This window comes from Balaenoptera acutorostrata, chromosome 7, assembly GCF_949987535.1.
Source record: "Balaenoptera acutorostrata chromosome 7, mBalAcu1.1, whole genome shotgun sequence".
NCBI classification, from domain to species: Eukaryota; Metazoa; Chordata; class Mammalia; order Artiodactyla; family Balaenopteridae; genus Balaenoptera; species Balaenoptera acutorostrata.
This window is the reverse complement of record NC_080070.1, coordinates 16381197-16405499: the sequence shown is the minus strand read 5'-3', so window position 1 is coordinate 16405499 and position 24303 is coordinate 16381197. Positions and strand designations below refer to the sequence as shown.

The following is a 24303-nucleotide window of genomic DNA, read 5'->3' as shown; positions in this document are numbered from 1 at the left end:
CATGCTCTGCAGCTTTTGGGGTTCAAGGTTCTTCTGCTTCCTGTCTAACTTCAGGTGCTGAAGACGGTGCTTCCACTGGAGAGAAACAAAAATACACTACAGCTTACTGACTGAGAGGGGGCCAATTTAAAAGGAAGAAACTGTTTTAAATCAGGCTGTCTTCTTAAAAACCTCTAAAGGGAGTGCTCTCTGTCTGAGAGATTGCCTGAAACCCTGTCATGTACATAGGACAATGATAAGAACAAAGTCCTTTCAATTTGAAGAATTTTCCAGAAGTCTGTCTCCAAGAGATACATGGAACCCTTTCCAACTGCTTCCAGTTAAGCTTATGTAAAGCTCCTTTTTTAAATCTTTAAACAAATTGCTTTCAAGTGTTTCTAAAACAAAAATTAATTTTTCCATAGAATTTTGACATCTTACGTACAAAGGAATGACACATTTTAAAATGTTCTTTGGACCTTGCAAGAAGTCTATTTTCTGGCTATTTCCCGAAGATCTACACGATACACAAAAGCAACCAAACTGCCCTATCTTTGCCTTTTGAAGAAAAAAAATGGATTCACTTCCTCAATGCTTACTTCACAGTCTTGAGCCAGTTTTACTTGCTCAACAAATATTGAATAATCTTCTAAAATTAAAAAAAATAAAATATGTTGTTTGGTCTGGCTGAGATAACCGATAGCACATCCCAGAAGGCTGAGCCTTCCATTTCTGAAATAATCCAGGACAGGTAGCATCTGGGAGCTTTTTTCTCTGATTGCCAGGACACTGCAGCCAGCCACTGTCTGCACATACAAAGAAGACATCACCCAGCCAGGCCAGAAGAGAAATAACCTCTTTCCTGGGGTCCCTGGTGACAACTCTATTTCTAGTACCTCTGGCTGTATCTACTTGTCTATTCCTGACACTGGGAAGCTCTGAGCTGAGACCCCTGTTCCCCACCCCTCCACGTCTGGCTTCCTGCTCCCAGCCGACCAGCTGGGCTGTGGGCCGCTGCTCCCTGACTCCTCTGCTCACTGCGCCTGTCGTCTGCGACCTTGGCCTTCTGCCTGATCCGATTTCCAGAGCACTCGGAAGCAGCTTTCTCCTCTTCACATCCTCTAGTACGAGTGAACTAGTTTTTAATAAGTTGTGAAAGGAAAAGTACATATTCTATACCTTAATGAATGCCAAGCCTGTAAATTAAATTTCCTAAGTGTATATCTATCTCATTTTCATATAATCTGAATAATTTTGTCACTAGCTACCGACATTTGATGAATGTTCAATATTTTGAAGATTAAAAAAATGGGGACTTCCCTGGTGGCGCAGTGGTTAAGAATCCACCTGCCAAAGCAGGAGACATGGGTTCGAGCCCTGATCTGGGACGATCCCACATGCCGCAGAACAACTGAGCCTGTGAGCCACAACTACCGAGCCCACATGCCGCAACTACTGAAGTCCATGCCCCTAGAGCCCGTCCTCCGCAACAAGAGAAGCCACCGCAATGAGAAGCCCATGCACCACAACGAAGAGCAGCCCCTGCTTGCCGCGACCAGAGAAAGCCTGCGCGCAGCAACGAAGACCCAACGCAGCCAAAAATAATAAATAAATAAATAAATTTATAAAAAAGAAAAAAGAATAAAAAACCGAAATCTGCTCCTTAACTGGGTTTAAATACGGATTATACCACCCTAACAAACACACTCACAGCACTTACTTTGTGACAGGGAGCATTATCAGTGTCAACCTTCAAACAATCATACAAGGTAGGTACTATTGTCATTACCATTAGATGGGGAAACTAAGGCACAGAGGTGCTAAGTAACTTGCCCATGGTCCCACAGCAGGCAGAGGTGGAGAACTGAATCCAGGAGGTAGGGCTCCAGAGCCGGGGCTCTTAGCCACTACTCTACTCTGCCTCTCATAGAATTGAAGAGTAAGAATAGTAAGATTTGATTGTGGTTTAATTATTACTGTTTTAAGCTTTGAATGTTTCCCCCTCCATCCAACAAAAGCCAGACCATTAATATTATAGCTTAACTTAGAATTGGTTCCTTATTTATGAGTCTTAAAATCTAAAGGCCATTCTCCACTTGAGCAAAACCCATGGAGGTTAGGCGCAAGAACTCCCCAAGCCCCCATCTAAAAGCCACTGCCTTTAAAAAGCAGTATTTGCTCCATTTCAAAGGCTCACAAAACCTCAGGGCTGGAAGGAAAAAACATTAAAATTAATCTGCAAAGAGCCTTCTTCCCCTCTACCCAACCACAGTTGCCTCCCTCAGCCAATACACACAGCCCTGATGGGTTGATTTTTTCTAAAATTACCCAAACAGTGCTCATGCCACCTCTCTGAACCCTAAGGATGTCAGGAAACTCATCAGCCATTCTTCAGGTGCTTTATATGTTACGTGAATAAAAAGTAGCTGGCACATTTTCAAAGACTTTGTTATTAAACAAGTTAAAAACAAAACAAAGGTTTAGTTTAGAGTCACGAAGTTGACTGAGGAATTCTTCCTAAAATAACTTTTCCACAGCAGTCAGTCAGGTGAGTTGGAAGGAGAGAATGAGTGAAGTAACAATACGGAACAGAGGCCTTGGGGGTAACCTCGGAGTGGCTGGACCACAGTCAGGCAAGATTCCGGGAACATAGGGCAGCCATCTTTCTGCACGTTCTAAGTTCTACTCACAGAAGGACAAGTCAACAGAACATTCCCTGAGGAGAAAATCAATGATGCCCCTTGGAAAGGGACGAGACAGACAGAGCTGGAGAGCTAATTAGTGCTACTCAGAAGGCAAATTAAGGCCTTTTCTTTGACAAGCTGCAAATAGCTGGTTAAGCAAGAGATTCTGCCAACGCTCTCCAGCCTCCAACAGCTGGCCGAATGGCTGGTGCAGGTACTCACACAGGAAGTTGTAAACAGAAACAGTCCTGGGCCATTGGACAAAGTGTAAATGAGAAAAAGGCAGACCTTTCTCTGAGTAAAAAGGAAAAATCACAGTTGAGATGGACAGGGAACGAATAACATAGTAGTTTATTTAAAGAAGGCAATTAAATTCATTCATTCAATAAATATTTATCCAACACCTACTGAGCAATAAGAACAGGATTCAGAGATTCAAATGATAAGGTGCAATTTTTGTCCTCAAAGGAGCTAACAACTTAGCAGGGAAGCATACGACATTTAAAGTTAACTCTGTGCAAGGCACTGTGCCGAGTTCTCTACCTAAAGTAACTCATTTAATTCTAACAAACCTCTAAGAGAGGTATTGCTATTACCACGTGAGCCTCAAAGGGGTGACATAACATTCCCAAGATCCGCTAGAACGTGCCAGGTTCAAATGCTAGTCTAATTCCCAGGAGAGAAAATTACAATTCAGTCCTAACACAGCTGTTTAAAAGCATCATGTGAGGACAGGAGAGGACCAACCACCTACCACACAAAGTAGACCCTTTTGAGTTCAATCCTAAGGAGGAGTTTGCCTGATGAACAAGCCAGGGATGAGTTATGGGAGCGTGACGTGCAAACAGACCTAACTTGGCGTTTTTCTTTCTTTAATCTTCTATATTGCAAGGGTTTGTTATGCCTTGTAACGGGCCCAACATTCCAGCCAGTTCAAACAATTCCAACCACTTCAAACCATTTGAAATTTGCCCATTTTCATAGTGATTTCAAGCAAATTCAACTTCAGAGAAACATAAAAAGCCTAACAGCTTAGATTTTGCTTTGCTCCTTGCCTTCTTTCCCGAGCTATCCATTCATATACCACCATTAATGCAGTAACTACTGTCCTAAAACGACAGTTATAGGGTCTCAAAAAAAATAATTAGGATCAGTGTTACCAATATAACACTGTATAAGAAAGCAAATGTCACAGCCCAACATGTAGGCAATGGTCCTTCCAGATGTTTCCGGTCTCAGAGTGAGTGCTTCTGAACCCACTTCAAGGACACCTCAAGGTTGGGTAAGGAATGTGTATCCCAGATGCCAGCCCAGAAAAGCCTGGAAGGTGCAGCTAGCCTGGGCCCTCACTAGGAGTCCTCATTTTCTCAGATTAGAAAGTAGAGTTCCAAAGAGCTAGTTCTAGTCTAACTGAATCTGACCCTGTGAGGCAATGCTGCTGTTGCCACAGCGGAAATAAACACCAACAAAGCTCCCATCAACTTCTTCACCCCTTGATGCCACAGGACACGGTGCTGTCACTCGCCCATGTGAAAACCGAGCCTCTAAAAGATCCATTAGAGCAGATTAAGGACTCTGGACAGTAGTTTGAGTGCAATCTTGCCTGGTGTGTGTCTTGATGGAGGAAGTGTACGCTTAGCCAAGTCCTAAGTAATTACTGAGGAAGGAAACAGTAAACTGGAACCAAGTTTTTGTTTTTGTTTTTAACATCTTTATTGGAGTATAATTGCTTTACAATGGTGTGTTAGTTTCTGCTTTATAACAAAGTGAATCAGCTCTACGTATACATAAATCCGCATATCTCCTCCCTCTTGCGTCTCCCTCCCATCCTCCCTATCCCACCCCTCTAGGTGGTCACAAAGCACTGAGCTGATCTCCCTTGCTATGCAGGAGCTTCCCACTGGTTATCTATTTTACATTTGGTAGTGTATATATGTCCATGCCACTCTCTCACTTTGTCCCAGCTTAGCCATCCCCCTCCCTGTGTCCTCAAGTCCATTCTCTATGTCTGCGTCTTTATTCCTGTCCTGCCCCTAGGTTCATCAGAACCACTTTTTTTTTAGATTCCATTCATATGTGTTAGCATAAAGTATTTGTTTTTCTCTTTCTGACTTACTTCACTCTGTATGACAGACTCTAGGTCCATCCAATTCACTACAGATAACTCAATTTCATTTCTTTTTATGGCTGAGTAATATTCCATTGTATATATGTGCCACATCTTCTTTATCCATTCATCTGTGGATGGGCACTTGGGTTGCTTCCATGTCCTGGCTATTGTAAATAGTGCTGCAATGAACATTGTGGTACATGACTCTTTTTGAATTATGGTTTTCTCAGAGTATATGCCCAGTAGTGGGATTGCTGGGTCATATGGTAGTTCTATTTTTAGTTTTTTAAGGAATCTCCATACTGTTCTCCATAGTGGCTCTATCAATTTACATTCCCACCAACAATGCAAGAGGGTTCCTTTTTCTCCACACCCTCTCCAGCATTTATTGTTTGTAGATTTTTTGATGATGGCCATTCTGACTGCTGTGAGGTGATACCTCATTGTAGTTTTGATTTGCGTTTCTCTAATAATTAGTGATGTTGAGCATGCTTTCATATGTTTGTTGGCAATCTGTATATCTTCTATGGAGAAATGTCTATTTAGGTCTTCTGCCCATTTTTGGATTGGGTTGTTTACTTTTTGATATTGAGCTGCATGAGCTGCTTGTATATTTTGGAGATTAATCCTTTGTCACTTGCTTCTTTTGCAACTATTTTCTCGCATTCTGAGGGTTGTCTTTTCATCTTGTTTATGGTTTCCTTTGCTGTGCAAAAGCTTTGAAGTTTCATTAGGTCCCATTTGTTTATTTTTGTTTTTATTTCCATTTCTCTAGGAGGTGGGTCAAAAAGGATCTTGCTGTGATTTATGGCAAAGAGTGTTCTGCCTATGTTTTCCTCTAAGAGTTTTATAGTGTCTGGCCTTACATTTAGGTCTTTAATCCATTTTGAGTTTATTTTTGTGTATGGTGTTAGAAAGTGTTGTAATTTCATTCTTTTACATGTACCTGTCCAGTTTCCCCAGCACCATTTATTGAAGACGCTGTCTTTTTTCTCCACTGTATATCCTTGCCTCCTTTATCAAAGATAAGGTGACCATATGAGCATGGGTTTATCTCTGGGCTTTCTATCCTGTTCCATTGATCTATATTTCTGTTTTTGTGCCAGTACCATACTGTCTTGATTACTGTAGCTTTGTAGTATAGTCTGAAGTCAGGGCATCTGATTCCTCCAGCTCCGTTTTTCTTTCTCAAGATTGCTTTGGCTATTCAGGGGCTTTTGTGTTTCCATACAGATTGTGAAATTTTTTGTTCTAGTTCTGTGAAAAATGTCATTGGTAGTTTGATAGGGATTGCACTGAATCTGTAGATTGCTTTGGGTAGTAGAGTCATTTTCACAATGCTGATTCTTCCAATCGAAGAACATGGTATATCTCTCCATCTGTTTGTATCATCTTTAATTTCTTTCATCAGTGTCTTATAGTTTTCTGCATACAGGTCTTTTGTCTCCTTAGGTAGGTTTATTCCTAGGTATTTTATTCTTTTTGTTGCAATGGAAAATGTGAGTGTTTCCTTAATTTCTCTTTCAGATTTTTCATCATTAGTGCATAGGAATGCAAGAGATTTCTGTGCATTAATTTTGTATCCTGCTACTTTACCAAATTCACTGATTAGCTCTAGTAGTTTTCTGGTAGCATCTTTAGGATTCTCTATGTATAGTATCATGTCACCTGCAAACAGCAACAGTTTTACTTCTTCTTTTCTGATTTGGATTCCTTTTATTTCTTTTTCTTCTCTGATTGCTGTGGCTAAAACTTCCAAAACTATGTTGAATAATAGTGGTGAGAATGGGCAACCTTGTCTTTTTCCTGATCTTAGAGGAATTGGTTTCAATTTTTCACCATTGAGAATGATGTTGCCTGTGGGTTTGTCATATATGGCCTTTATTATGTTGAGGTAGGTTCCCTATATGCCTCCTTTCTGGAGAGTTTTTATGATAAATGTGTGTTGAATTTTGTCAAAAGCTTTTTCTGCATCTACTGAGATCATCACATGGTTTTTCTCCTTCAGTTGGTTAATATGGTGTATCACATTGATTGATTTGCATATATTAAAGAATCCTTGCATTCCTGGGATAAACCCCACTTGATCATGGTGTATGATCCTTTTAAAGTGCTGTGGGATTCTGTTTGCTAGTATTTTGTTGAGGATTTTTGCATCTATGTTCATCAGTGATATTGGCCTATAGTTTTCTTTTTTTGTGACATCTTTGTCTGGTTTTGGTATCAGGGTGATGGTGGTCTTGTAGAATGAGTTTGGGAGTGTTCCTCCCTCTGCTATATTTTGGAAGAGTTTGAGAGGATGGGTGTTAGCTCTGCTCTAAATGTTTGATAGAATTCACCTGTGAAGCCATCTGGTCTTAGGCTTTTGTTTCTTGGAAGATTTTTAATCACAGTTTCAATTTCAGTGCTTGTGACTGGTCTGTTTATATTTTCTATTTCTTCCTGTTCAGTCTTGGAAGGTTGTGCTTTTCTAAGAATTTGTCCATTTCTTCCAGGTTGTCCATTTTATTGGCATATAGTTGCTTACAGTAATCTCTCCAGATCTTTTGTATTTCTGCAGTGGCAGGTGTTACTTCTCCTTTGTCATTTCTAATTCTGTTGATTTGAGTCTTCTCCCTTTTTTTCTTGATGAGTCTGGCTAATGGTTTATCAATTTTGTTTATCTTCTCAAAGAACCAGCTTTTAGTTTTACTGATCTTTGCTATTGTTTCTTTCATTTCTTTTTCATTTATTTGTGATCTGATCTTTATGATTTCTTTCTTTCTGCTAACTGAGGGGGTTTTGTTCTTCTTCTTCTTCTTTCACTAATTGCTTTAGGTGTAAGGTTAGGTTATTTATTTGAGATTTTTCTTGCTTCTTGAGGTAGGATTGTATTCCTATAAACTTCCCTCTTAGAAGTGCTTTTGTTGCATCCCATAGGTTTTTGGTCATTGTGTTTTCAATGTCATTTGTTTCTAGGTATTTTTTGATTTCCTCTTTGATTTCGTCAGTGATCTCTTGGTTATTTAGTAGTGTATTGTTTAGCCTCTATGTATTTGTATTTTTTACATTTTTTTTGTCCTGTAAGTGATACCTAGTCTCATAGCGTTGTGGTCGGAAAAGATACTTGATACAATTTCAATTTCTTAAGTTTACCAAGGCTTCAATTGTGACCCAAGATATGGTCTATCCTGGAGAATGTTCCAAGAGCACTTGAGAAGAAAGTGTATTGTGTTGTTTTTGGATGGAATGTCCCTATAAATATCAATTAAGTCCATCTTGTCTAATGTGTCATTTAAAGCTTATATTTCCTTACTTACTTTCATTTTGGATGATCTGTCCATTGGTAAAAGTGGGGTGTTAAAGTCCCCTACTATTATTGTGTTACTGTTGATTTCCCCTTTTATGGCTGTTAGCATTTGCCTTATGTATTGAGGTGCTCCTATGTTGGGTGCATAAATATTTACAATTGATATATCTCCTTCTTGGATTGATCCCTTGATCATTATTTAGTGTCCTTCTTTGTCTCTTGTAATAGTCTTTATTTTAAAGTCTATTTTGTCTGATATGAGAATTGCTACTCCAGCTTTCTTCTGATTTCCATTTGCATGGAATATCTTTTTCCATCCCCTCACTTTCAGTCTGTATGTGTCTCTAGGTCTGAAGTGGGTCTCTTGTAGACAGCCTATGTATGGGTCTTGTTTTTGTATCCATTCAGCCAATCTATGTATTTTGGTTGGAGCATTTAATCCATTTACATTTAAGGTAGTTATCGATACGTATGTTCCTATTACCATTTTCTTAATTGTTTTGGGTTTGTTATTGTAGGTCTTTTCCTTCTCTTGTATTTCCTGCCTAGAGAAGTTCCTTTAGCATTTGCTATAAAGCTGGTTTGGTGGTGTTGAATTCTCTTAACTTTTGCTTGTCTGTAAAGGTTTTAATTTCTCTGTCAAATCTGAATGAGATCCTTGCTGGGTAGAGTAATCTTGGTTGTAGGTTTTTCCCTTTCATCATTTTAAATATGTCCTGTCACTCCCTTCTGGCTTGCAGAGTTTCTGCTGAAAGATCAGCTGTTAACCTTATGGGGGTTCCCTTGTATGTTATTTGTTGCTTTTCCCTTGCTGCTTTTAATATTTTTTCTTTGTATTTAATTTTGATAGTTTGATTAATATGTGTCTTGGCATGTTTCTCCTTGGATTTATCCTGTATAGGACTCTCTGCACTTCCTGGACTTGATTGACTATTTCCTTTCCCACGTTAGGGAAGTTTTCAACTATAATCTCTTCAAATATTTTCTCAGACCCTTCCTTTTTCTCTTCTTCTGCGACCCTTATAATTCGAATGTTGGTACATTTAATGTTGTTCCAGAGGTCTCTGAGACTGTCCTCAAGTCTTTTCATTCTTTATTCTTTATTCTGCTCTGCAGTAGTTATTTCCACTCTTTTGTCTTCCAGGTCACTTATCCGTTCTTCTGCCATTGATTCTTTCTAGAGTATTTTTAATTTCATTTATTGTGTTGTTCACCATTGTTCGTTTGCTCTTTAGTTCTCCTAGGTCCTTGTTAAACATTTCTTGTATTTTCTCCATTCTATTTCCAAGATTTTGGATCATCTTTACTATCATTACTCTGAATTCTTTTTCAGGTAGACTGCCTATTATTTCCTCTTCATTTGTTAGGTCTGGTGGGTTTTTGCCTTGCTGCTTCATCTGCTGCATATTTCTTTGTCTTCTCATTTTGTTTAACTTACTTTGTTTGGGGTCTCCTTTTCACAGGCTGCAGATTCGTAGTTCCCATTGTTTTTGGTGTCTGACCCCAGTGGGTGAGGTTGGTTCAGTGGCTTGTGTAGGCTTCCTGGTGGAGGGAACTGGTGCCTGTGTTCTGGTGGGTGGGGCTGGATCTTGTCTTTCTGATGGACAGTGCCACATCTGGTGGTGTGTTTTGGGGTGTCTGTGAACTTAGTATGATTTTAGGCAGCCTCTTTGCTAATGGGTGGGGTTGTGTTCCTGTCTTGCTAGTTGTTTGGCATAGGGCATCCAGCACTGGAGCTTGCTGGCCACTGGTTGGAGCTGGGTGTTAGTGTTGAGACAGAGCTCTCTGGGAGAGCCCTCACCGACTGATATTATGTGGGGCGAGGAGGTCTCTGGTGGTCCAATGTCCTGAACTCAGCTCTCCCACCTCAGAGGCTCAGGCCTGACACCCAGCTGGAGCACCAAGACCCTATCAGCCACATGGCCAGGTATGTGGGGATTTTCTTGCCTTCTGGGAAGTCTGAGGTCTTCTGCCAATGTTCAGTAGCTGTTCTGTTAGGAGCTGTTCCACATGTAGATGTATTTTTGATGTATTTGTGTGTAGGAAGGTGATCTCTACGTCTTACTCCTCCGCCATCTTGAAGGTCCCCCTGCAATAGGAGACTCCACTGAAGATGCCAACCTCCGCAAGAGCTAGAGGTGCAGAGGCATTTTTTTCAGAGGGTTTGCAGCTTGCATTTTTTTTTTTCTTTTCCTTTGTGCTTTGTCTAGTTTCACTTGTTCACAAGGTGCTTCATGCAGAGGTCTCACACCCAGCACTTCAGATCAGAGTGCCTAGTAAGAAATGGCTGCGCTGACACCTCCAAAAGCCAAATTTTTAAAAATCTCCTTTCCCCAGCTCAGTGTGAAGGAAGGTCTTCTCCAGGCACGTGCCACCAAGAAGGCAGGGCTCCCTTTCCACCTTGCTCCCCATCCAGGGATATGGTTTCACCCAGGGAGGGGCTGGCCACCAGCACTTCTCATCTCCAGCCCACAGTTCTGTCTTCCAGAAGCACTATTCCAGGCAGGCTTGGACAAGAGAACCTGTCTTCTTTCCTCAACTCAACTCCCATTCACAGAGAGGAAGCTCTAGTCCAGGGGCAGTAGGTGGAGAATCTAGAACCAAGGTTTTTATCTGATCCTGAAGTCTCTAAATATCAAACAAATGTGTAAAGAGCAGACAAAAAATTTTTTAAATAAAATAAAAGTATTTACAAAGGAGGATGCTTCATACTGATATTCAGGAAAAGAAAACTTCCCCCCATACAATATTGATTCCCATGCAAGGAAGAACAATGTCCATGCTCTCCTACTTGGCTTTCAACATTCCAATAGTCTTTCCTAAAAATCACAATCTTGTGTTGCAGGATAATACTCAAAACGGAAATACTTTGTTCTTATCAGCCTGTAAAGAATGAATAGACCCTTTTTTACCTTGCAGCATAATCTAAGAAGTTAAAAGCTCCTTGCTGCTACTTTTATCTCATACCAAAAACTCCCTTTCAGGAAGGTCTGGTATTACCATCCTGGTTTATAAGTAGAGAAACTGAAGCACAGGCATTACTATCTCATGAGTAATGGTAACTGTCCAGTCCTCCTTACAAACAAAACCACACTTCAACATTTATTCTGTGCTGCTCAAAGAGGTACGGACAGGCCAGCTCTTCACTGGATCTAGGTTCACCTACACAACTCCTGTGTAGTTTTTATTAAAAGGCGTATAAAATTCTAACCTGGGTATCTTCACAGAGATGGCAGGTGTCATGTAGGTGGTTTTGTTCTCAGAAGCAAAACCAATATATTTTCTGGTGATCATGAATTTATATTCATTTCTATCTCAGAAAGAGTAGAGGAGTTACTTAAAATTATATGGCCAAAGGGACACGGTCCAAAGAATAAAGTATACAAGAGATAATAAATAATGACCTGTGATATATTATGGAAGAGGTAAAAGAAGAGCTTACACTGCACACACACATGCAAACACAGACACCCAAGGGAAGAGTTCGAGCCAGAAGTGAATGGTTAGGGAAGCATGATGGGGTGTAAAAAGAATGTCATTTAGAGTCAGATCTGGGTTTAAAGCTGCCTCTTACCCAAGCTCTAAGCCTCAGGTTCATTTGTTTATAAAATGGAAATAACCATAATCACATCATAAAACTGTCATTGAACAGTAAATAAGATATAACAAAGATGAATACTTAGCGCAGTGCCTGTACACAGAAGACAACGGACATCAGCTACCTTCTCCTTCCCCTCCCCTGCATGTTTCTAAATGATTTTTTTTTAATTTTACTGACTTAAGTGGGAATTCTTACAGTGGTTAAAAAAAACCAGTTCCTACACATTACATAGTCATCGGCACATATGTATCTGTTGCAGCACCATAATTTGCAAAGGAAAAGGAAGTAGTAATTTTAAGAGAAAAGTACCAGCTCACTTGCACTGCCTTCTAAAACCTTCAGCTTTACAATCTACCGAGACTGTTTGCTCTAGGGGAGCAGAATCTGAAATAAAGGAATAATTCTCATGAGAAAAATGGTTCCCCAAAAAAGAAAGAGAAGGTAATGAGGGGAAATCGAGGGGTATATAAAGGAGTTTATTTTACTTAACAAAGTAAAAGTCGAGCAAAATGAATAATCTGCCTCCAGAAATGGTTATTTAAAGGTTTTCTGTAAAGGGCTCTGGTTCCTAAAAAGACAGGAGTCATTGCATATGCCCACCCACTCCTCATTTATTTTTAAACCCTAGCTTATATGTTCCTTAGCAACAGAAGGAGCAGATGAGACCCCCCCACACACACGCACACGCACACCATCTCCCCCAGCCCCCTTCTTCTCTCCTGTCAAGTGTCATTCCGCAAATACCCATGTTCTTCAAAAGATTTTTTTGACCACCTGCAGATCTCTTCTTCCCCACCTCAAATGATCCCCCTTACACAGCAGCCATACTTCACATCCTAACTCAACCCCTTCACTTAGATTCCGTTCTGTAATGTCTTCCTGACCCCTCTCCATCAACTTCCACCAGTCGCCGTCCTCAGGTGTCCCCCAGAAGTGAGGGGATGTGGTCCTCGCTGAGAAGCCAACGCCCAGCTCCAGCCAAAGCTGCTCTTTTCTTACAGACCATTCATTAACCCACCAGCGAAATGGCCAGGCCCAACTACATCTGAGTCCAACATAAATGGCTGCCCTGGTGAATGGGTAGGCCATTCACCATGACTCTAAAAAAATCATCATCATCATCATCAAAATGGAGACACTCTCCAGGGTACCCAGGACAAACACGTGCCAGATGAAATACCTACCTTCTGCTGTCTTTCCTCTGACTTTGGGACTGCCTGGCCTTGTTTGGCTGGGCATGGCTTATGAATTCAAAGATCAATAGTTCAGCCTTTGGGAAAAAAGGGCAGAGCAGCAGTCCTCAGATATGAGTGTGCTTATGCATTGCCTGAGGAGCTTGCTAAAAACTCCCACCCACAGAGAGCTTGATTTTGTAAGTGTGGGGTGGTGGGCATTTTTAACCAGCCACCTGAGGCGATGCTGTGGCAGGAGCCTTCCTGAACTGGGGACTGTAAAGCTTTATTTGAAAGGAAATGATGTCCACAAAGTGGGATCCATCTCTGTGGATTGTAAGGCAGATACGGTGTTATCCTTTTGCTAGAAAAACACCGTGTCTGGGTCGATGTCTATGTTTGCGTGTGCACACCCTTACACATGCATGTGTGAGCATGCAACCCAGAAGGCCATGGCCTCACAGAGTACTCATTTCCAAGAGAGAGGCTCAGGGAACGACCCCTGCCAAGAAGCAAGCTGAGATGATTTCCCTTGCAAACTCTGGCTTTGTAGCCCTACCCAGTGAAGAGTCACGATGATGAATACCAACGACACAGGAACGATTCTGGGCCCAGGAGCCCAGACCCACAATGTGCTCTGCATTATCAACCGTCCCCTCCAACTCGCAGCTCCTAAATTAGGCTGAATGTAGCCCCTGGTCCCCTAAGGGCCAGACAGGCCACCATAGCTAAGAAGTAGAACTGCCTGTGTCCTAGCATACCTCCCTAGAGCTACCTCACTCTCCACCACGTGTCTATTTTTAGAAACCAGAAATATAAAGAGAAAGATCCATTTTGTCCTGATCTACATGAGTAACTAAAAGAGCAAGTCAGGTGGGAAACTCCCTCAATGCACAGTGAACAAACTGCACGTGGGGGATGAGGGAGTAACACCTCCCCAGGAAGGCCATTTCGGAGTCGTCAGGAGCCAACACTGAGACACAGAGCACATGCCCTAGTGACCGGGGCCTGCAGTCCAGGCAATGCCAGTGGGGATCCCGGTGATTCACACACATGCTCCCAGAAATACAACACACACCCTCACAAACCCACGCACCTCTGTCATCTGCTTTTGCTTACATAACACCACATGGTGTGACAGGCTTAAAACTTTATAAGCATTTCTGGAAAGGACTGCTAACTTAAAATGAGGAGGGTCACAAGGATGCTTTTACTGACCCCTTTTCAAGAAATACTCCAAAGCCAAGGAAGTGCACATCTTTGTAATTCTATGCTTGTTTATCACCTCAACTTTTAAAATTAACAAGCAGTAAGGGTCTCCAAAACTCTCCAAATCTATCAATATCTTTATTCTTGCCTGAAGGTGGGGGGCAGGGGGGAGGAGAGAACCTACTGGATCCTCATTTCTCATTCGTGAATCCTGACACAATTGGGGGTAGTCTTTTGGCATCATTCGGAGGCCATTTATCCCACACTGTCCTTGTCTTGTAAATACACCCATCCTAGGGGCAAGCATGGCCCCATTCTCTCCCCCACCCCTTGCTTGCCAGCAGGCTTCCCAAGTCGTCCTTCTGAGCACACCCAGGAGAGAGGGAGAGACCACGTGTACGTGTGACCCTCCGGAACCAGTTGTGTATCTACAGACACAGATTCACAACGACTCTTCCTTAATGGGATATTTCAATGCAGGTCCAACTTCCATAAGGATTTCTCTTCAGGATAGAACGCTGTTCTTTTCTGCCTGTCCGTGATCTCAAGTATCAAGTTAGTGCCAAAGGTGCACCCAGTAAAATCGGCAAGGTAGGGGGAGTGGTTGAAGATGACCCCGGCGTAGGGACAACTTTGAGGACTTCTCTCAAGAAAACCTGGCATATGTGTGTGTGCACCCCGCTCCCCCCCCCCAACACGCATTTTTACTGTTGTTGTTCTGACCTCAGGGACCCAGTCCTCTCTCCAGTTCCGGGGGAGAAACCTGGCGCACGTAGCTTCCCTCCAGCCCAGAAGGCTGGGATGAGAAGTGAACACATAGCCCAGAACGGGGAGGGAGAAGGAGAGAGAGAGGGAGGGAGGGAGGCAGAGAGAGAGAGAGGGCGCCAGGTGCCCCCAAGTCCGAGGAAGCGCCTTTCGAGGGCGCAGAGCGGGTCTCGCGCCCCGCGGCGGCACCTGCCTCCCGGCTGCCGGGCTCGCGTTCCTACCTGTACGAGACCTGCTTCCGGAAAGTTAAGTTCCGCAGCTTCTCCTCCAGCGCCTCGTCCTTCTCGTTCGGGCCGGCGGCCCCGGGCTCTTCCAGGGCAGCGGCCCCAGCCGCCGCCGCTGCCCCCGCGCCCCTCGGGTCCGCACCGCCCTCGGCGCCCAGGCAGCAGCTCCCGGCGCCGCTTCCGCTGCTGCTGCTGCCGCCCGTTGCCCCCTTTTCCTCTGCCGCCGAGGAGCTGGGGTTCATGGCGACCGCTCCGGCGGCCGCGGAGGGAGCCGAGGCGGCGCCGCTGCAGAAGCCGGACAGACGAACAGCGCTGACGGCGGCCGCCACCGCCGGAGGGCGAACAGGTCTGCGCGCCGCTCGCAGAGGCGGCAAATGGCAGCCCCTTCCCGCAGCATCCATCCGCGGCGGCCCCGCACCGGGGCATTGTGGGAAACTCCGTGCCTCCACTCCCCCTCCCCGACCAATCAGAGGCCACCTCCCTCCGCCTCCCCCTCCCTCCCCGCTGCAAACCTGCGCCCTCCCGCCCCCCTGGCCTTTTCCTAAATCGGGGGCACCGGCCAGGGCCGAACCGGAACTCTGCCCTGAGGTGTCGGGTCGCCGGAGAGGTGGACAGAGGGCAGGGGATGAGGAGGCGCCGGGCTGGGGGCGCGGACACTGGCAGCAAGAGAGGAGAGCTCCGGAGGGAAATTCGGAGGACAGCGTGCCGCACCCCGGTTAAGACACGAGGAAGCGGACACCGGGAAGGGAGAGGTGCCCTGCCCAGGCAGCCGGCCCGGGAGCGGTAGCGCCCACCTTGGTGCCCGTCCCCTGATGCCTGATGTCCGGGGCGGCATTCTCCCCACCGCCGCTGCCCGACCGTGCAGAGCCGGAGCCTGGCAGAAGCCTCCCGACCGTGGGAAACCTCGGGGGGAATGCAGCGGGCGCGTGGTCGGTGCGAACCTGGGAGAGAATTCGTAAATTAAACAGGGTAAATTAAGGCATGAGGAGGAGGTCCAGTTTACGATGCAGGCGAAGCGCCTACCTCCTCTCTCGGGGCGAGGGCTGGGACCCTTTCATCCCTGAATCCCCCAGCCCAGAGCCTTCCTTACACACATAGAAAGATCTTCCTAAACAGCTGTTCATAGATTGAATCGGATCACAGGCCCCTCAGCGAAGCAGAAAGACTGAGAGAATCCAGGAGGCAAAGTGAGGACGTGAGCGCTGGGCGCTGCCGCGGCAGAGCGGAAAGGAAAGTAAGGGCCCGCTCGAGGAGGGGCTTCCAACCTCTGCGGACCCCACTGCCGACACAAAGCCAAGCTTGCCGTCTCTGCAGATTTAATTGTCCACCGCTCTCTTGTTTTTGTTTCTAAGGTTATTGAAAACTCTATGAGGTTTGAATGATGTGCAACAAAGTGTGTGAGACAGATAGTTTTCCAAATTAGGAATTTTCACGCAAGAATCACTGCTGTCAACAAACACGAGAAAGATTTATACTGAAGGCTAAGTGTAGTAACCAAAATACATACGTATTCAATACATGGACAGGCAATGAGAGAACCAGACCAGGGAAAAATTTCAGGTCGGTGTTGCTGACCCCAAACAAGTTGCTTGATTCTTTTTTCCCCCCTTTATTTTCTCACGACTAGAAAGAATTAGGAGATTGAATAAGATACCTCAGATCTCTCTCAACTCCCTCATTCTGTAATTTGCTGCATGTGTACATTATAATAAGCCAAGGGTCAGGGCATTTCCAGAGTGGAGTGAGGAAAGGTAATAATAATAAAAATAATTTAAAAAACAGCTAGTGGTTATTAAGCCCTGGTTTTTACGTGACAGATGTGCTAAGCACTTCACATGCCTATCTCTGTGCTTTTTACACTACCCCTCAAATGTATGGTCCCCGTTGCTCAGGCTTATGCAACTAGAAATTGGCAGAACCAGATATTACACCCAGGGAGCCTGATTATAGGTCTTTGCTTCCCACCCCCCAACCCCCCACCACCCCCCATGCAGCGTGCTCCATTTTAAGAGGAGAATGGGCATATTAGGTGCTTCAACAGTCATGTTAAATGAGATCTGTGACTACCTAGTGTATCGTAACAACAAGGAAATGTCATCTTACTTGAATTACTAGACAGCTTCCTAACTCCTCCTTCCTGCTAGACAACTCTCCATACGTCCTCCAATCAATTCTCTAGCTCAACCCCCCAGAGACCTCTGATATGTTTTCCTCTACCTAAAAGTATTCCAATTACATCATATTGTCGTTAGGGCAAAGTTCAATTAACCCCTTCACTGATTTTCAAGGCCACATTAGTGGGTGGTGTGCCAGCCCTGCCCACTTCCCCTCCACCCTTTCCTGAGAGTGCCGCTCTGAACTGGACTGTGTACCAGTCCCAGATGCTCTCCGCTCTCTCTGCTCCCATCTTTGCATGCATGGGTCCACTGCCTCCTTTTCTGAGCTCCTCCCATCCCTAATATTAGCCTAGCTAACTACATGGAAACAACCTAAATGTCCATCAACAGACGAATGGATCAAGAAGATGTGGTATATTTATACAACGGAATACTACTCAGCCATAAAAAAGAATGCAATACTGTAACGCCATTCGCAGGAACATGGATGCAACTAGAGATTATCATACGAAGTGAAGTAAGTCAGAAAGAGAAAGACAAATACCACATGATATCACTTATATGTGGAATCTAAAATACAACACAAAAGAACATATCTACAAAACAGAAACAGACTCATAGACATAGAGATCAGACTTGTGGTTGCCAGGGGGAGGGAGATGGGGGAGCGAAGGACTGGGAGTGTGGGATTAGCAGATGCAAGCTATTATATATAGGATGGATAAACAACAAGGTCCTACTGTATAGCGCAGAGAACTATATTCAATATCTTGTGATAAACCATAATGGAAAAAAATATTAAAAAAAGAATGTCTATACATGTATAACTGAGTCACTTTGCTGTACAGCAGAGATTGGTACAACACTGTAAATCAACTATACTTCAATTAAAAAATTAAATTAAAAATTAAAATAAATTCAATTTTAAACTATAATATGATGCCATTTTTTTAGAATAAACAATTTGAAAATAGATGTATTGGCTGAGGAGGCAGGAAAACCAACACTTTCTCAAATTGTTGGTAGAGTTTGGTATAGTCTCTGATGGGAAATTTGGAGCGATCCACCAATATTTGAAATGCCAACCTAATTGACCTAGCAATTATGCTTCTAGGAATCTGTTCTCTGATATCCTTGAAAGTGTACACTAAAAATTTAAGACTAAAAACAATGTAAATGTTTGTTAATATAGGACGAATTACTTAAATTATCATTCACCCAAATAATGGAATTCTCTGCAGTCATTAAGAGGAATAAGGCAAACTGATAAGGTATTGATATAAAACAATCTCAAAAATATAACTAAAAAAAAAAACAGGGTTCAGAGTACTTAGTATGCTACCATTTACAGAAAAAGAGAGGATAGCTACAAATATAATATTTCAGGAAAGATACATAAGAAAACAGTGATAAACAGTCACAGTTGAGTGGCCTTAGCTAGAATCTTGAGTTTTGCCTGATTAAATAAATATATACCAACAGGAGACAGAATGTCTTCCAGGCTAACAGGAAAGCCAGATGGACCAATCAGGTGTGTATTTGCATGTTTAAAGAGTGTATTAACACAGCCACTATGGAGAACAGTATGGAGGTTCCTTAAAAAACTAAAAATAGAACTACCATACGACCCAGCAACCCCACTACTGGGCATATACCTTGAGAAAACCATAATTCAAAAAGAGTCATGTACCACAGTGTTCATTGCAGCTCTATTTACAATAGCCAGGACATGGAAGCAACCTAAGTGTCCATCGACAGATGAATGGATAAAGAAGATGTCGCACATGTTTACAGTGGAATATTACTCAGCCATAAAAAGAAACAAAATTGAGTTATTTGTAGTGAGGTGGATGGACCTAGAATCTGTCATACAGAGTGAAGTAAGTCAGAAAGAGAAAAACAAATACCGTATGCTAACACATATATATGGAGTCTAAAAAAAAAAAGGTTATGAAGAACCTAGGGGCAGGACAGGAATAAAGACGCAGACGTAGAGAATGGACTTGAGGACACGGGGAGGGGGAAGGGTAAGCTGGGACAAAGTGAGAGAGTGGCATGGACTCATATATACTACCAAATGTAAAATAGATAGCTAGTGGGAAGCAGCCGCATAGCACAGAGAGATCAGCTTGGTGCTTTGTGACTACCTAGAGGGGTGGGATAGGGAGGGTGGGAGGGAGATGCAAGAGGGAGTAGATATGGGGATATATGCATATGTATAGCTGATTCACTTTGTTATAAAGCAGAAACTAACACACCATTGTAAAGCAATTATACTCCAATAAAGATGTTAAAAAAAAAAGAGTCTATCAACAAAAATGGGCTGCTACACAAAGGAAAATAAGGTTAAAAAAAAAAAAGATCACTGAACACGCACTGGATTTTAAGACAGAGAGAAAGAAAGAAACTTACATCATAGAAGCACAAATAGTTCCAGCATAAGACAAATGAATTCTTTTTGTGGGGTGGCCTTCTGAGAAGTTACTTAAAATATCAGTTATCCTTTCAGACAATTTATTTTCCTTCTTGTTTTTCAGTGGTCACTAAGCAACCTTGTAATTATTCATTCAACTTCTTAGTTACCTTGACTCTAAAAAGTGGAATCCTTGGGCATAGGTCAAAAGCACTCCAATCACAGGAAAATAAATTGACATTCAGGTTTAAAAACGTATCATGTATGATTTTGAGGAACGTAAGTACATAAACAAGAAAATGAGCTTCTCTGGGTATACTGAAATACGCTGCTTCTCATCTCAGAACTCCCCTGGAAAAAATCTCCATCACTGGACCCAAAGCCCCACTAGTGGGTTCCTTACCTTATCTTTCTATTATTAATTACTGTTCATTCTAACATAGGTATCAGCGCAGTCTTACATACCAAACTTGAGTCTCCCAAATTCTAGGCCTGATCAAAACAGCCTCAAGCATGAAATTTTAAAGAAAGAAAAAAAATTTTTTTTTAGAGTTTAGATTAGCCAGCAAGACAAGTAATAAAGAGAACATCATGTCTAACATTTTTTAAATGTATGTAGTGATTAAGAATTTTCAGGAAATAATACAGAATCTTTTTTTTTTTAGAAAGCAAGTAACACACATAAACCACACAAAACACACATATACCACATACACACACACAAACACATACCATTTAGGGTCTAAGTTATTTAAAGACCAATCTAAGGTTAATAGAGCTTTGGAAAATATTGTCAGTAAAGGAAAAAAGGAAAGGAAGTTTCCAGGTTGGAGCTGACGTGTGTAAGCTTATTCCTGCCTACCACCTTTATACTTTCTACTTTTGCTGCCTGGAATGCTCTGCCTCAAAGATTCCCAAACTCTCTCAGTTTACAGAACACTTAGCATCGCAGTAATTATTTTTCCTGGAACCTCTAGACCAAAAGAAGAACCGAACATTTAGGTTTATTAGGTAGTTAAGTGCTAACGATTTAATAACCATTTATGCCTTAACAACATTCGTTGCTGTTTAAAAAAGTGATACATATAAATTGAAAGGAAAAAAATAATGTTTTATTTCATCCTTAAATAGCCCCAATTACTTACTAATGAGATAGTAATGGGCACAATACAACTTCTCAAACCTTGGAATCATAATAGGTACCACTTTGCTTTTTATCAGAGCAACCACTGAACCCCCAGCTCTGCCAAGATAATAATGTCACTGAAAAAAATGTAATATGATCCAGTGTGGAAACTGTCAACTACCTATAGCAGTTTGCATGGTGTCTAACATTGGTTGAGTATCACTGTTTGCCCTGAAAATTTTAAATATCCTTCAATGCCCCTGTGAATTCACGGCAGAGACCTGAGCTCCTCCATGGAGTTCAGAAACCTTGGCTCTACCCCAATATTTTTACATGATGTTTGTTTTTGCATGGGTTCCCTAGAAAACACATTCTTAGGCAAAGTTTACAAGCCAAGGCTTTATGGAGAATTGTAGTCCCAGGACGTTATGAAGGGAAAAGAGAAGTAAGGCAGGAAAAGAGGGAAAATAAATTCAAGGTGGTGAGTATGAGATGGCTGCATCCTCACAAATAAACATACCTGGTTGCTTGGTCACCAGAACTTCGTCCAGACAGAACTTACATCATCACTGTATCTGGGAACATTCTGTCTGCAGGAAGAAGGGGAATTTCTCTGCCAGTTTCTTCCTGTCTCCTGACTCCTGTTTCTCATTGGTTGAAGTTTGTCCCTTAGGGAATTGACTCACTCTCCCTTCCAGGTTATGTTCCTGGGGAACCCAGCATCCTGCCACACAGCCGGACTTCTTAGTCCTTTCTGGAAGTGATGGGAGGAAACTCTAAAAATAGAGACCCGTTGAGCCTGAGCATCAAGTTGTTGAGCTTCCTGCCACTCCCTGAGTCCAGCCCTTCTTGGGGGAGGCTGAGACAGCTGGCAGAGGTAGGATATGAGGCAACGTCAATGTCAATGGTGGAGGCTCTCCATTAAGCAGAAAAGAAACAATAGGTTGGGGGGACAGGAGGGGCCAATCATTCTGGAGACAGACATAAACTGGGTCCTGGACACTCTGCTTCTTCTCATCATTCAGGTCTTACCTCTCATGTCACATTTTCAAAGAAGCCTCCCTGACACTCCCTAAAATGCCCTTAGCCATAGCTGACACAAAACTGTGTGTTTTTTTCTTAAATTCATAGCACTTCCCACTGTCTAAATTGTACTGTCTATTTACTTCTTTGTTTTCTCCTCTTATTAGAACATGAGCTCTATCTTAGCTAATGTCTTCAACAAAACTACGAGACATACAGTAGGTACATTAAAAATGTTTATTGAATGAATGAATAAATGTTATCTAACATTCATGGGTCTAGAAAGAAAATCAGAGAGCCAGTCAGGAAGGTGCTGGGATTGTAAATTTACTAGGCAATAAGGAAAGGAGAGATCTGTACGAGGACTGTGTGTTAAAAAACCCAAGATTCTCAGGCTTACACCATTGCATACAAAATATGAAGCTGCCATACAAAATATGGATACCTGTTGAAATAGAATGGAGAACAATCTTTTAGGTTCTATTGATAGGAATTAATAGGAACTTATTAGCATGGGCAGTCTCTAAGCTAGATTTAAATTAAAATAGAGCTATTCTTTCTCCAGGATGAAAGGGGTCTTAAACTCATCCAATCCAGCCTTCCATCCATGCACAGTACTCCCACAGCATCCCTTCACATGATCCTTTTCAGCCTTGAACAACTGAAGTTATGGGGAGTCACTACTTTCTAAGACAACTCAGTCATTTTCAGCAGGGTATGTCATTTTCAACAGGGTATGTCATAAATTTCTTCTCAGTTTTCGTTATTATTCCTTACTCTGTTTGTGCACCCAGAAGAAATAACATAATTTACAATGTTCTTGTACTTGAGCAGCTGGTTTGGGGGCCAAATTGAAGGAATTAACATTTATTTTCATTAAATTTCCCCTTGCTGTGTTCTGACCATCATTCACCCATCCAAGAGTCTTGGGGATCTGAAGTATGTCATTCATTGCATTCACAATCCCTCCTGATTCTCTATCAAGAGCAGATCTGATCTGCAATATACTGTGAAGTTGCCGATAAACTTCCTGAAAAGGATAAGGTCAGAACCAGAATGAATGGTGCATCCCTAGAAACCTCGATCCAGGCTGATAGTCATTGGTTTTACAGGCAACCACTAAACAGTGATATATACTGTTCTAGGTGCTAGCAATTCATCAGGGAAAAACTAAAGACCCCTCTCTTTCTGCTCTTTTGGTGCTAAACATTCTAGTGGTCTATTAATCACTAACTTCTGTGAATAGTTATTAAAATCCAAATTAAAACATTGAGCTGAACTTTTATCTGCATTCTCTCTTTGTGGACAAATTTCAATTGAGGGACTATGTGCAGTACTCTATTTCTATTACATTTCCCCAAAGTATCAGACAAGAAACCCTATCAAAGAAAATGAGGCTAATCTAATGTGACTTTTTAATTAACCCATCCTAATTTCCAAAAATCATAGCCTTCCTTTTTCAACATATTACGAACACTTCTTCAGCCTCTCCTATAGAAACAGTATGCTAATGCTGAGGATTCAAAGATGGATACAATTCAGTAAATTTCCTGAAAGAGTTTACTATTTAATTGTAATAAATGAAAACCATTTCCTTTCTTTTTTACTGAAAGTGATGAAAGCCATGTGGCAGACCCCAAAGCCTTTTTATTCAAAAGTCATTCATGTCCCCTTTCTCCCTCATCTTCCTAGACTACAGAGATATACAAATAAAATACTCCTTCCCAAACTGCCCTGCAGTGAAGTGTGACTATGTGACCTGGTTCTGAACAATGAGATTGAAGCCAAAATAACCAGATGAGGCTTCTGGGAGAATGTTTTACTAGTACAGAAAGATAATTTGCCCTTTCAGTCCTTTGCCCATCTTCCTTCTTCAATTCAGTGCCTAGATGTGTAATAGCCATTTTACAACCATGAAGATGCAAATCATTTACTGAGAATGGAAAAGTCAGTTGTAATGCGCATTGGTCCCTAATGACTTCCTTGAGGAGTTGCTAGCCCAAGACAGTTCATCTATCACTAGACTTTTTATTATAAAAGAAAATTAAACTCCGATCTGTATAAGCCACTGTTGACTGGATTTTTTATTTGCTTGCAGCTAAATGCATTTCTAACTTTTAGTTGGCACAAATGAATTCAGGAAAAAAATCAATATATTGGTTGAAATAGTCATAATAACCTAAATCAAATGGGGTAGTTCAGTTAGAGTCCCCTCCCCAATTGTATTTTGTGAATAATTTTCAAAGTTAACTATGAAGTTAATAATATTACTCTTTAATCAAATCATTTCAATTCTAAAATGTATCTTAAGTAAAAATCCCAAGTAAGAAGAAGTAAGGAAAGGAAAATATTTGTTGTAGAATGATTTATAATGATGAGGAAGTGATCTAACAGATAAACAATAGGAAAATAAGTAAAATTTTCAATGTCCATTGAAGGACTATTATGCAGATCCCCCAAATAATAGTTATGGATCCATGCAAGTTTGTCATACAAATTGCTGATGATGTACTAAATGAAAACACTGTGATATGAAGTTGAATATCATCATTATTGAAACTATATAAAATATGGGTATATAAGGCAGAAAA

General features: G+C 42.0%; 1 protein-coding gene across 2 annotated transcripts in view; it reads right to left on the bottom strand.

The window, feature by feature from the left end:
- Positions 1–15434, bottom strand: part of DGKI (diacylglycerol kinase iota) — a 473650-nt gene extending 458216 nt beyond the window's left edge. For both annotated transcript variants that reach the window (XM_057550578.1, XM_057550579.1), the window contains exon 1: positions 15031–15434. In XM_057550578.1, coding sequence (XP_057406561.1) covers positions 15031–15434 — 404 coding nt within the window. The remainder of the gene's footprint in view (positions 1–15030) is intronic.
- Between the last annotated feature and the right edge of the window lie 8869 nt (positions 15435–24303).